Raw genomic sequence first — 14,882 nt, 5'->3', positions numbered from 1 at the left:
TAGATAACAATAACTGATTTTTTTTAAGCTCAAACAAAAATAGCCTTGTAGTAAACACAAAAAAAAAATCAGCGTGCCTATTTATGCCGTACGTTCTATCTATCCATTATTCCTTAACTTTAGTTATAGGCATCAAATCAAATCACTTTAATGCATCCATAGTATACAGTGTGATCAATTTCAATCATCTCTATGCGAACATTTATCAAAATTGATCTAGCAATCTCGTACATGCTACAAATATTTTGTCTACATTCAATGATACGTGTAATGAAACCGAAACGCCAACAGAGAAATTTGGTATTTTAAATTATAACGTCATTAACTTACTACCATATTCAGTGACATTAGAGATATTTAATAATTACTTAAACTATCCGACGACAATTTAATATAATTATTAAATGACTGAGTGCGGCGCTAAGTCAGATTCTAAACTTAATTAATGTATTACCTATATTATAGACGTAAATGTCAATATAGGTAACACTTCTCATAGTTATACCTAAAGGTAAGTCTGCAAAATAAATTCATTGGCATTTAAGTAATTAATTAAAATAAATGGGAAGCGACGTGTAATTAATAAGTTGATGGGAGCTGCCTTTTAGTTAATTGGAAAATTGTCACCCCAAGGGCAGACGGTTGCAATTACTTTCGTATTAAACCAATCCAACGGTAAATGGGTATAAAATATTGTTTTTTTTTTTAACGATCTGAATCGATGTACACGATATTAATGCCTTATAAGTTATAGGTAAGACTTAGATGTAGAGGGATTTTAAGAGTTGGAAGAATGGCATTATGCATGTGGCCCTTTTCGTTAGGTACGGCCAGACCACCACAGATGGAACCCAGGAGGGCTGATGCCCGATCCGGATCTGCGCACAACGTAACAGGGTACCGGGCTCCATCTAGCTATCTCCATCACGACTAGACATCCAAAATGTCGATAAGCGCCATTATAAGAAAAAACAAAAGTAATAAAAATTTATTCGATGACTTATCTGAAGATTCTAATCTTAATACGAAACCGACAATGTAAACAAGTAAACAATGTTGTTAAGATATCGTCTTATCGTGATCGTACCTACAATATAATGACTAAGTACCTACTCACCCACTACTGCTACTACATTCCTGATAAAATTGTTTAGTTACAAAATTATTCCAGTATGCACGAATGCACAGTAACTAAATTTAACGCGTTTTGCCCATGAAATTGTTATAGGGATGGGACTTCTTGTGTCGACATTAAAATATGTCTCGTCAAGTATGTTATATGTTACACAGCGCAAATCTCAAGAAATGCTGAACTGATACGGATAAATAGTTTTTTACAGGAAGTATCAGAGATTGAGGAAAACAATTATGAATAAAGAATTATAGTAACCGAGTTATATTCTTTTTGACACATTTTGTATGGAGCTTATGTCAAAATTCTACCGCTGGTAGGCAAATCTACCGATAGGTAGGTTATTGGAATGCGCCGTTAGTAGTTAGCAATTAAACGTTTGTTTATACTAAATCAATAACATCATGAAAAGTAAATGTTGTCACATAAAACGCATTTCAATTCTTTCTTTAAATTCAATAACAAGTTTTTAAACGAATTTTTTGAACTTCCAACTATTTACGAAAACAGAACAGTATTATGCAAATATTCTAAAAATCATTTAAAATAGTCTAGGCTAGCGCCGCCGGCGCCACAGACCTTGAGCTGAAGAGAAGAGCAAACAAACAAAAATACGTCCATCTCTTTCTAACTTACCTTTCCGTAAAGAGTCTTGAACTCGAAGGCGATTCGGAGACGCTGTTCATTGGTGCGTCTTGCTAGGACGTGGATGATTGCCTTCTCGTCAGTGCCGAAGCCTTTCATGGCCTTCCGAAGGACGGCGGCATCTTCCCGAGGGTCGAAGGGATTTGCCGGCACAACAGTCGGCTTCGTCTGAAAGGGGAAACATCTTTAGTATTGAGAATTTTGGTAGGTAGGTATTTAACTGGATATAGGTAAGAAAATGTTGTTAATAAGTAGGCTAGGGTATAAATATTATAAAGTGTAAGTATTGTATGGTAAAGTAATATAAGCCATACGTGTAAAGAGCTTCGTGCCTTAGTGTAAACAACTTCAAAAATACCATTTTTTTCAATTACAATCTACACAAATGGCGTCATAAAATGCAATCTAAGGACTATTATATTATTGAACGCTGCATATGCACTACAATCACTAGAATGGGTACCCAGGCCCGAAAGACAGGACATCAGCCAATCAGATTGAGGCTAGCGTTAGCGTAAGCATTATTTGATTTAAGCGGTCGTAGAGACATGGGTCTCTTTTCAAAAGATGGTACCTATAATAGAGCTGGTATAAATAGTTCAAAAAGAGTAATAATACAATGCATTATGAACAGCAGGGAGATATTTTCACGATGAACATTATTTAAAGGTTATTCCGATCAAAGAAACCAATAACCAAATCCATTTTTGTCAGTTTAATGGTCTTAATCAAACATTTTAAAGGATTTAACAGACTTTAAAAGGCAATGATCTAAACTACTCAATAACAGTAATTGTATCGCTGATAAACAAGCAATTGGGTTAGATATTCGCTAAAACGTTATCTATAACGCGACAGCACTTAGTTTAATGGCTAAAACATGACCTAATATCGCTTTAAGGCCAAAATACTCTTAACTCGCTAACTACCTATAAAATAATGTAATAGGAACATTCATAACAAATCGAACAGTTTAACTTGTTAACTCTAGCTCGATTGTCTTACAATTGCGAGACACAATTGAAACTAATTCGTCATTGAAACATAAAAGAAAATAAATACCGTATAACGGAACGATTTGAATCCTCGTCGTATACCAATTGATGCTCTGTAAGCACTGCGCATACTCGAATTGGATGTTACTGAAGACATATTAAACTCGATACTTTTTGTCGATAACACAATTAACAGCGTCACATCACTATTAAACACTATTATAGATTAAATATTGTGTTTAGAGGTGAGATTAAAGGTGTATTTGGAGATCACTACATCCATTGTAGTGGGGACCAATGCCAAGACTGAATCGTTCGTGGCTTTGATAAATGTACTGAGAGGCGAAGTGAGCATAACAATGTAATTGCAGCAAAATGTTCCTTGAATAGAGTCACAGTACGAGTAGGTACGTCCACTGTCCAGCCTCCTGTGTTACTCTAAATAATGTGACGTCGGGAATTTAGAACGAGCTCTTTATGTTTTTCTTTTTCTTAATTTTAGGGTAAAGAATTAATTTCAATCGATAATAGTTAATGTCTTCATTAAAATTGAAATCATCATCATAAAAAAATATAAAAAAGAAGCAACACAATTTTACTATATCTACTCTAACCTAATGCTTACTCTACTAATCATTTCAATAATAATTTATTCGCCAATATATCTATGTATCTGACGCTAAGCAGAAGTTACAACGAGGTAGTTGCTAATAGTCAGTAAAATTCTGAAACTCTTAGAGATACCTCAAAAAAAACCTAGTACATAATACATCAAAAGGTTAAATTTATGAGAGAACCGAATTCAACCTTAACCTACATGATAGGGCGTTCTGTTGACCGATTTCCGACGCCTCAGTGACCGTTAAAACTAATCCCATTAAGGCAATAGGCGCAGCGGATCGGCAATTTTGCGAAGTAGAACAGGCGAATTCAGTTTTGACAAGATAATGCTCTAATGCTGTTTCTTTTTTTATTTTGGAACAGTAATTTCTTTGCTTTTAAAATAATGTTTGTTACTACAAATATAAAACAAAGTTGCTCTCCCTGTCCCTTTGTATGCTTAAATCTTTAAAACTAACTAACTATGTAACGGTTTATGATGCGGTTTTTTTTTTTTAATAAATAGAGTCCAGAGGAAGGTTTATATGTATAATACATGCATAATATATCACCATTGCACCCATGCGAAGCTGGGGCGGGGCGCTAGTTGGAATATAAAAATTTTAAAAATGTTTGTCATGTATATGAGACCCAAACGAGTAGGTGTGCAACATACTTCTTATTCATATGCTAACTAGTTAATGGCAAACTACCAATGAAAGTGCATGAAAGCTAAAAATAGCATTGCCAATCAACTGCCAATATCTAATGCAATTGAGTGAAAATTAATGACTCATATTATGGTTGCCATATTTTAAGAGAAAACAAAAAGACATTACTCATCATTAAGTTACCTTTATATTTTCATCGCTATTCAAGTAAATTACAATTGACGACGCTAAAACCAGAGTGATCTAAGTATATTAAATTGAAAAAATTGAATATACAGCTCATACGTTTCCAATAACGCTTAACGCATTTCCTCAATTTTCTCAGAAACATATTTTTGTGCCCTAGATCACTCTGGTTTTAGCATCGTCAATTGAAATATTGAATCAATCACGTTAGATCAGTTACTTACAAATAATTAAATGGTAACAAAGATGATCAAGCCCTTCATTCAAGCACCAAAAAGCATAATAGATAGTAAACACAAGTAATCATGCAAATAATAATAGCATTGTTCTGCTTATCACAAAATAAGTAGCACTTCAATAAGATTAGTTAGTACGACAATAAATAACTAAGAGCCAACTTGTAAAACATAACTCATCAACTTGGAAGAGATAGGAAAATAAGACAAGAATATAATTATATTTGCGAAGTAGCCTATTAATAAAAGCGGTTTAACGTACCTTTGGCATTGCAACATATGATGAAGACGTATTGTAAGCTTGTTGGCTAGCATGAGACTGACTATACTGTTGTTGCCCCTGGTATTGGTTAGTTTGCGGGTAACCCGGACTACTTTGCGGGTAACCTGGACTACTTTGTGGGTAACCAGGATTATTTTGCCCTTGAACAGGGTAACTACTTTGAGCAGGCTGGGCATACCCCTGTTGAGCCTGTTGAGGGTACCCCTGTTGAGCCTGTTGGGGGTACCCCGTTTGAGCAGTCTGTGGGTAACCCTGACCTGGGTACCCTTGAGCAGAATTTGGATAACCCTGATTCGCTTGTTGTCTCGGATATGGAGAATTTTGTTGTTGAGGGTAACCCTGCGATACCTGGGGGTATCCGGGAGCGCCACCAGGCTGGGGTCCTGGGTATCCCATTGTTGGCATTCCTGGCATAGGCATTGGGTTCCCAAAAGACTGTGGGGCACTGTTGCAGAATCCAATATTGTGATAGTATTGTTGTTGCGGGTTTCCTTGGCCCTTGAAGGAAATTAAAATGTACATCAATTCATTATCCTATTGATAATGTGACACAACAACCCTACATATAAATAGCATAGACCTATGAGAGGTCAGGCCTTATCGCTATCCTCATATCAAGTCCTCCATTATTGAACATAGGCCTCAACCGATTACTTAGAGATCAGATTTGAAATTATATTCTTTCTCTCTATTCTCCTAGTTATTAAAAGTAGCAATTCTCCATAATTTAAAATTTAAATCAAATAAAACCTTCATTTATTTGCATAATCTGTACAGATTCAGTCAAATTTAATTAGCAACTTTATAGTTATTTTATCATAAAAAATATTTAGTCACAATAGAATCAGTCCTGCAATTGAGCACAAAATGAATTCTTTCAAAAAGAAAGTAGGTTGAGAACATGCAATAACCTACTTTTAGAAACTTTTGTGTTAAGAATAATGAATTGAAATAAGTCTACATTTGTTTTTATTTATTTAAGTACTAAGTATTACATTATGAATAGGATACTTATTGTTATTTTATAACTTTTAAATGACCTGATCTAAAATCTTCAAATAAGATTATCTATTATAACATTTCAGACATAACTTTCCCAATAAAATTAAGTTTAGATCATTAACAAATTATCTGCGATAAAAATCATAACAATAAACATAAAATCCAACTTATTTTTGTGATAAACAAAACAGTTGCCGGCTAAAATACAGAGATATCACGAAACTAACTTTAGCAAACTCGTTCCGTTCATTCAATCTAAACATGCGTTGAAGAAAACCAAGACCAAGCTAACACTAACTACTAAATAACGAAAATAATTACTTACTTGTTGCCACGGATTCATTTTAATACAACTTTATTGATGTACAACTTTTTACACAATGAGGAAGTGAGCGCCGATGGTTTACTAAAGACCGATCTGGTTTAATATGATGACGAACACACGAGTCAGTGACTAATTGTATTGCACAATAAACACAAGACCCTAATGTGATGACGTGGGATGTTTTCCTAGTCTACTCCTACTTTTTATAAAAACTACTTTAGCGAGAACTGGATGCAATAACCGAATGCTATGACGTCTACAATTAGCAAGCACGCAAATGTCATTGACACTATCATCTGAGTTGACAATTGACATCAAGATAACAATGACAGCGGACGCGCGGTGTTGCCAACTACTATTGCAATAAAACTTCTAAAGTCCACAGATACTTTTATATTTAATAGTTTGTAGCAAAATTCCACGACATAAATACAACTTGTTACTTATATAATTATTTTTTACTGCTAACTACTTTTCTGTGAATAAAACACTTCAGGAATTTCTTAAATACAATCGACCCAAATCTACCAGAGTACTAAATAAAATTATGTTTGGCAACCCTGGTGGATACAGACGAGAGGCGCGAACTTTTGAATTTGAAAATGAATATAATAATTCAATGGAGAATACCGTGGAAAATATTAAATCAAGTTATCTTATCACGACCAAATCACGGCATATTATACTCATTAACATTCGTATTAATCTCTTGTTTGTCAGTATATTATGAGACACAATAAAAATACCTTGTGTCTCGCGTAGATCTGTGTTCCGACCCACAACGTTTTAAGTGCGGGAAAGTCATGGGTGGGCTCCACCGGAGTGATCCTCCACGGTCTCACAGAAAACTCACGTGAAACAACGTTTGCGTTGTGTTTCATTGTATGAGTGAGGTTACCGGAGGCCGAATTACCCCTATCTCAATTTTTCAAATTTCCCGATTCGAACCATGCTGATGCCGCCATGGGTGGCGGTGAATTAAGGATTCCATCGAAAACTCAGTAAAGCTGCCACACCACAAGAAATCATAAATATTTTTATCGGCTTACTTACGTACCTACGTAGGTAACTGTTTAATTATTAAACGGGTAAATTATGTACCTAATTTGAGTAGTTTCAAACCACGTTAGGGGCTTATACTCATAAGCGGCATTGTGCGACCACAAGACGCGTCATAACTGACGTCACACAATCAACTGAGTAAGCCGTTTAACGTCAACGTAAGTTATTTTTATATCTTAGTTTTTGTCAGCGGCTTCGCCCGTGTTCCCAGTATAAAAATACCTACCCTATGTGTTATTATCACAGAGTGCAGACTATAATCTCTCACTGTACCACTGTACTTACTGTACCCAATGTTCTTTAAACTCATCCTAATAAACGTTTTCATTTAAAACAGGTGACCCACTACCTAGGACCTACCTAGATTCCGATAAGATGCTTTACTCAAATTGAAAATTGTTTTTTTTTTATGGAAGCAGATGGTGTCACCTTATATTAAGCTAACAGCACCATCCATGGACAACCGCATTACCAGAGGAGTCATAGGTGCGTATCTAGACACACGGCAGTGTGTCCGCCAAGTTCGAGCAAAAAAACCGACACACCGGCCGTGGGTTATATTACACGAACCATTTCGGGCCAAGTTCGACCCACCTATAACTCAAAATCTATTTTATCTACGCATATGAAATTTCTAGTATCTGTCGAGATCTACTTACTTATTTAAAATACAAAATTTCATTAATGTACCTATTGTAGGTCTTGAGATATTGACGTCAGAAAATCGCTATTTTTACTATACACTCACTGACTGACTCACTCACTCATCAAAAACCTAGACCACTTCCAATGGTCGTATTGACTTGAAATTTGGCATGGAGGTAGGTCTTTAGGTCAAGGTAAAGGAAAAAATCTGAAAATGGCCAAGTGTGAGTCGGTTTTAAAAATAATGAAGGTGTAAATTCATACCCCTAAGGAACTAAAACAAAAAAAAATATCTATATCTTCCAATGGTCGTACCGACCTAAAATTCGTTACGAAGGTTTGTATTTAGTCAAAGTAAAGTAAAATAAGAAAAAAAGAAAATAAACCTTACAAAAATAAATGAAATCCCACCCAAAACATAAATGTGAAAGGCTGCCAAGTTTAATATTGGAATGCTTCGCCTATAAAAGAAGTGAGATCTAAATAAGTACCAAGTTCCATACACAGACCTCAGTTAAAAATGATATAACTTGGCAAGTTTTAATAGAAAATTATATACTTGACTGATTGCGTTTAGTAGGTTTATAACAATGTGTGTGAAAACTTGCCAACTTGTTATATCATTTTTAACTGAGGTCTGTGTATGGAACTTGGTACTTATTTAGATCTCACTTCTTTTATAGGCGAAGCATTCCAATATTATCGAACTTGGCAGCCTTTCACATTTATGTTTTGGGTGGGTACGCTCTTTCCTTGAGAAACCGATACGGTTCGGAAATACCGCCGACGACAGCTCGCTCTACAGTTTTGCTGTGTGAGGCTGAAAGTTTCGAGAGAAACGCACAATTATTGTGGCCTGCCAACTATCTATAATGATGTGGATGGAAACACTGCAGTGTAGGTCGATGGCGAAAAGACGCGGCAGATGTTCATTTACATCATTGTAACAAAGAAGTAAAATCAAAGAGTTTTTATAAGAAGTACCTACCCACCTACAAATAGAGAGTCAAGTCAAAATCACGTCACATTATGTCACCGTGTTAAGTCATCGTTTTGTGGTTTTCCAAATGTGCGTGAACATAATATGTATAAAAATCATTAAGTTAACAAAAAAGAAACCAAAAGTATGATCAATACCTTTTTCCGTGCAGTTTATTAGGGAAGATAGCAAAATGGCTACTAGTAGGGCCTTGTTGGCGAGTCGAAATTACTTTTCAAGTGTAATTTTTACCAATCAAAAGTGCAACACAACACCCACTCCATGTCAGTCTCAGAGTATCAATAGCTCACGATACTTGTTGAAAAAACCATTATGTGACATCAATTTAATTCGTGGTTTACATACGAGATCTAAAGATGCGGTCAAGTATGATTGGCAAAATGCTGCTTTAATCGTCGTGGGCGCTTGTAAAGGCATTGGCGCCCATGTCCTAAAAATGGCTTTGAATGAAGGTGTCGAGGTAATTCTTTTTTTAAGAAAACACAATTTATATATTATACAGATCAATAAAGTAGTACGTAAGATAAAGGAATCATTATAGACCCGAGAGATAGACACTATTTTAGTGTACCTAACCAGGTATAGGTTAAATAAGTTGCCTTCCAGTCCGCCTGTGCCTGCCAACCATGAAGCAAGTACAAAGAGGAGATGACATAATGTGATTGTGCACTGTGACACAAAAAACGGTCCTGCCTAGTAATATTATAAATAGAAGAATGTAGATAGGTTACAAGCGCTCAGAAAGTGGCACATTAAAACGTTTTTGTAGGACCGCTAGGTGGAAATTAGAAAGTTTTTAACGTCCCGTGCTCTCCGTATAAAGTGTCATGCATAATGTTATAAAGGGAGATCCAGTTATGACGTCTCCTCTTTGTTATTCCGCTTTATGCTACCAATCATCGAGATTGTGGAAAGCGGTATGAAGAGGTCGCTAATCTAACAGGGACTATCACAGGCTGTTGATGTTGTTCATCTACCTTGGATTTAACATAACGAATATTGAGTACCATTAATTACCTATCACGCACAATTTATTTTCTTTACAGTCTGTAACCAACTTGGACATAAATGAAAAAGCTGGTTTCGCTATGCAATACGAATTGAATCAGAAATACAGTGACAAAAATAAAGTGAGATTCCTAAAATGTGACATCACCGATGAACATCAACATATTGACACTTTGCAAAACCTTTTGGTCGATAGAAGAAAGACTTATGTAATAGTCAATAATGCTGGTCTAATAGAACAACGTCCAGATATGAGTAAAGAAGCAATTGATAGTAATGTGGTGAGTGATTTTATACAATTTTAGGGAACACTTAGGTATGTCCCTATAAAGAACCTCCTTCCGTTTTTGTTCGACTACTGAAGAGAGCCTTTACATTTATAGTTTCAAATTAATTTTAACTTTCAAGTCAGTTCACCAATCTTCACGAGATTCACCATTAAATGCACCTGTACCCTTAGTACGAATTTGCTTCACGTTAAACGATAGCGAAGCGATAGCGAGAGCGCGTTCGGCGCTCCGATTGGCCGGCGCGAATGAACCAACCAATCAGATCGCACTGTCGTTTCGATCTTATAAAACGTAAAACAAACTCGTACTAAGGGTACTGTAATATTTGAGGCATCGTTAGAGTATTGGCGACTTTTTTAATTTATGGGATATTCCCTAATGAAGTCATCCACCTAAGTACATGAAGGGGGTTCCTAGTCAAGCATTGGAATATCATTGGCTATTGATGATGATGAAACCCTCTTATTCGTTTTTAATCCAGATATATTTTCTTTCTCTTCAGGTTGCTATAGTGACCAGTAGTGTAACAGCCTTAGAGCTGATGCGCAAAGATGAGAAGGGCAGCGGCGGTGCAATTATCAACCTTGCTCCAGTGTCCATCCTATGTCATCTGCCATATTTTCAATGCTACAATGCTACCAAAAGTTCTATTTTGACTTTCAATATGAGTCTTGGCGTAAGTACTTCGATAACATTATGTATAGAGTATTAAAGACTTAACACACATTAACGGTAGCTTTCCCATCCAGCTATAAACTTGTCATTTAAAGGAGATGACTAAATGACTGACCCAGGCATAATAACAAGAATACGAATTTCACGCTAACCCGTATCATTTAAATATTCACTTATGAATTATTTTGTGTTTAACTAATTCTTATAACTTGGTGAACAAAAATTAACAAAAAATAAGTTTCATAATTGATTTTTTTCTGTTGTGGTTTGACATGACAACACGGAAGTAGGTACTGCAAGCTATTATTAGGACATTAGTTTCCCCGAAAATCAAATCGAAATAATTAAACGAACATCAATTTTTAATAACGGTAATATAATGACTTTTTTCTGAAACCAAATAATTGTAAATGTTTTGATCGACACAAAATATATATTTTGTATAAGATTGCACAATCTTACTATATGTTTTGTGTCTGTCCTTGGTTACTTTGTGTTCATTATCTAGTATAAGCAGAATTGTTTACCTATCTACCTCATATATAAATAACTTTCGGCTCAGGTACATCAAAACGCCTTGGTAAAAGTTCACAGCAATGTTATAATTTGAAGTTTTTGTAACGTTGTTTGACGTAGGAACCCTACTTTATTTTCAGGATTGCGCAGATATGCCAAGTTTCTGGACCTTCTTAATTACAAAATATCAATTTTTAATTATGCGGCTTTATTTATTGCTAGGTACCATATTTATACCATATTTATTTGTACGGGTTACGACGTCCATACTTTGGTTTAGCCATGTCCTTTGAACATTAAATCTTATGTCGTATGATATATTTTGTAATCCCGTCCCGGAACCATGCCGTTCATGTAGACATTACATAGCAGTTCATAGACAGCGATTTTCATAGACATTACATTGCGGCGTATTCACATAACAGAACTGCTTGAACCGGTTGTTCAACTAGTTTCAAAGCACGATAGAGCTCAAAAACTGTGCCTCTCGTGAAATAAAAGCATTGGTACGGTGTAATATTTTTTTTTTTTTTTATGAGACATGTAAACGAGCAGACGTATTACCTGATGGTAAGCAATCGCCGCCGCCCATTCTACAGAAAATAAAGTTATTTCTTCTGAGAGAAAATGTGTTTCTTTCCAGGACGAAGAATTTTTCTCGAAGACTGGTGTACGTGTATTGTCCGTGTGCTATGGTGCCACCGACGAAGGCCTCGTTCCCATCGTGAATGCTAAAGACAAGGAAGAAATCGAAAAGTTAATGAAAACCAAGGAAGGTTTACTAACGAAGTAAGTTTTTACATTTTGCTACTTTAAATGTTTTATTCATTAACATATAGAATATGACTTTTTCATGGTATGAGCCGGTAAATGAGTTGACGGATCACCTGATGTTAAGCAATCGCCCATGGACACCCGAAACACCAGAGGCGTTACAAGTGTGTTGCCGGCCTTTTGCAGGTTAGGAATTTTAGGATTGTTAGAGAATCGGGGATTAAGAAGATTGGGGATTCGGCTTTTGGGGGTAATAGGGCCTCCAGCAACCACAGTCACACAATGCAACATAACGCACGTAACAACGTGTTGTTTCACGTCGGTTTACTGTGAGGCCGTGGTATCACTCCGGTCGAGCCAGCCCATTCGTGTCGACGTTCAATTTGACGTTTCAAAAGTGCCTAATTTAGGATTAATTGAAATAAATGCTTTGACTTTAACTTTGACCGAAGCATGACCTTCCTACACTTTCATTTCACTTCTAATGTTGACTTCTAAAGTTTGACTCATCACACATAGGACAATAGTTAATCTTAATTTATTTTGTAGAGAAAAAGCAGCAGCTAAAGCCGTAATTGAAATATATAAAACGGGCAGGACCGGCAGTACTTGGCTTTCAAAGGAGATAAAACCAGCTGAAGACATAACAGAGTTCATCAAAAACATTTACAGTGATACGACAGAAATACAATGGTAATGTGCTTTCGTGCAAGTGATGTAATGTGATAAATTGTGAACGTTGTTGTAACCCTATGTCTATATGTCATGATTCAATAAAAACTTATATTTTTTTAAATTGTGAAGTTTTATTTTCTTTCGCGAAATTCTTTAAAAAAATTACTTCGAATAAGTAGCTTCACTTAACTTTTTTTGTTATGACGTTGAAAAGAACCTTCCTGGTCTAATTGAAAAAAAAAAAATACTTTGAAAATAATTTTAACTCTTATAACCTATAACAAAATTAACTCTATTTTTAACCCCCGACGCAAAAAGAGGGGTGTTATAAGTTTGTTAATCCTTGAGCCTATATTATTTTTAACCCCCGACGCAAAAAGAGCGGTGTTATAAGTTTGACGTGTCTGTCTGTCTGTCTGTCTGTCTGTCTGTCTGTCTGTAGCATCATAACTCCCGAACGGATGCAGTGATTTCAATTTAGTTTTTTTCGTATTAAAGGGGACTTATGTGCGAGTGTTGTTAGACATGTTTGATGAAAATCGGTTGAGCCGTTTTAAAGTTATGGGCGGTGAAAGTAACGTAAGTGGGAGATTAACCGAAGGTCTGCAAATATACTGGGATGGGGTCTCAAATGAAACCGCACTGAAAGAAAATATTGAATGACATAATTTTTTTCGTATTAACAAAAATAAAAAAAAATATAAAAATATTTAAAAAAAATAAAAAAATATATTAAAAATTTAAAAAAATTAAAAATAAAATTAAATATTTTATAAAATACAAAAATATAAAACCTGCACCAATGTAATCTTTAGCCTACTTATAGAAACAAAAACTAGTAAATAATAAGTAAAAAAAAATCAAAGCGAACGAGCTTGACCTTGAATGTAATCTTTACCTTACAAGAATTGAAATTATATGAGTAAATAAATAATAATTATAGTAATAAATAGTAATAATAAATAATAAATTATAATTATAGTAAGTATATGTAACCTAACTTAACCTAACCTATAAAAAGGATGAAATAAAAAATTAAATTAAAAATTTAAAAAACCCCCGACACAAAAACTTAATTTCCCTTTAAAAAGTAAAAAATAATAAATAGAAAAAAAATACGTCGCGTTGGGGGACCGCATGAATACGGACTGCACACCGCCGCCCGCGCCGCTATATTTCTATTTTCTGCGTTATAGTTGAGTACTTAAACATCAATTTACTTTAATGTTAACACCAAGCATGTGATACTTATGACAAAATCGTAGATAAGTAAGAAATAATTAGGAGCGGTCCCCCAACGCGACGTATTTTTTTTCTATTTATTATTTTTTACTTTTTAAAGGGAAATTAAGTTTTTGTGTCGGGGGTTTTTTAAATTTTTAATTTAATTTTTTAATATTGGTAAATAAAGTGCGCCTAAACATATTTTTTGCGCATTTTATCACATTTGCTCTATGCTATGAGTTGCTCAGAGAATTTGCTTTCTTAAATAGTACCTTCGTGTTTAATAACTACATGTATGTAGATAATTAAGTTTTTTTTAAAATTTCCAATTAGGTGCCAACTTTTATTTGAATCAATATTTATAGATATTGAAGTATTCATTGTAAGAAGCAGAACTAAATAGGTACCTGTGCCATCTAGCGTTTCATTGTCCCTGTCTATTAAGTATTTTCTTAGCTAATTACCAATTAATTGCACAAATACTGGAAGAGACAGTACCTACTTACTAAAATGCGACAACTTAATAATTCAATAGTTATTGACGTCTTCAAATATTTCTACATTCGAATAATAATATAAAAATGCTGTGTACGTAACTACGTACTAGGCTTATTGACTCATTAATGTCAATGTCCCAGCCAGTTCGTAGGAATGATCATTTCGAAATGTGCCATGTCACATTTTTTATGAGGGAAAATCATCCAATGACTTCTCCCGCTTCGGGTGAGGCGAGGGAGTGTCAGACTTTTGCTGACTAAAATCAACCCTGTTCGTTGGAACGGTGTTCGAAGAGTAGGAGAAGCCTGCTTTTAAAAATACATGCCACATCATGATACTGTTGGGCAGTAAATTTAAAATCAACTTAAAAAAAAGAATGAGGTTTTTATTTAAACCTGTAACGTATGTATGTTTGTTTGTCCACAATTATCTCGTAATTG

At 35.0% G+C, this 14,882-nt stretch overlaps 2 protein-coding genes across 5 annotated transcripts in view; one reads left to right on the top strand and one right to left on the bottom strand.

The window, feature by feature from the left end:
* The window catches only part of LOC118266947 (annexin B9), a 28,322-nt gene extending 21,955 nt beyond the window's left edge, over positions 1-6,367 (bottom strand). The window contains exons 1-3 of one of the 4 annotated variants that reach the window (XM_035580607.2): positions 6,076-6,367; positions 4,728-5,246; positions 1,769-1,945 (exon numbers count right to left, since the gene is read on the bottom strand). In XM_035580607.2, coding sequence (XP_035436500.2) covers positions 1,769-1,945; positions 4,728-5,246; positions 6,076-6,093 — 714 coding nt within the window. In that variant the 5' untranslated portion in view covers positions 6,094-6,367. Of the gene's footprint in view, positions 1-1,768; positions 1,946-2,839; positions 3,076-4,727; positions 5,247-6,075 lie in introns of those variants that run through there. The other 3 variants (XM_035580608.2, XM_035580610.2, XM_035580609.2) reach the window with 3 other exon arrangements.
* Positions 6,368-8,802: 2,435 nt separating this feature from the next.
* On the top strand, positions 8,803-12,841 carry LOC118266956 (15-hydroxyprostaglandin dehydrogenase [NAD(+)]). Its single transcript, XM_035580624.2, has 5 exons — positions 8,803-9,242; positions 9,829-10,071; positions 10,583-10,756; positions 11,915-12,060; positions 12,595-12,841. The coding sequence occupies exons 1-5, from the start codon at positions 8,955-8,957 to the stop codon at positions 12,740-12,742; spliced, it is 999 nt and encodes a 332-aa protein (XP_035436517.2). The 5' UTR covers positions 8,803-8,954; the 3' UTR covers positions 12,743-12,841.
* The last annotated feature ends 2,041 nt before the right edge of the window (positions 12,842-14,882 follow it).

The sequence above is a fragment of the Spodoptera frugiperda genome, chromosome 23 (assembly GCF_023101765.2).
Source record: "Spodoptera frugiperda isolate SF20-4 chromosome 23, AGI-APGP_CSIRO_Sfru_2.0, whole genome shotgun sequence".
NCBI lineage: Eukaryota > Metazoa > Arthropoda > Insecta > Lepidoptera > Noctuidae > Spodoptera > Spodoptera frugiperda.
The sequence above is the reverse complement of the archived record's forward strand: the minus strand, read 5'-3'. Positions and strand labels throughout refer to the sequence as shown.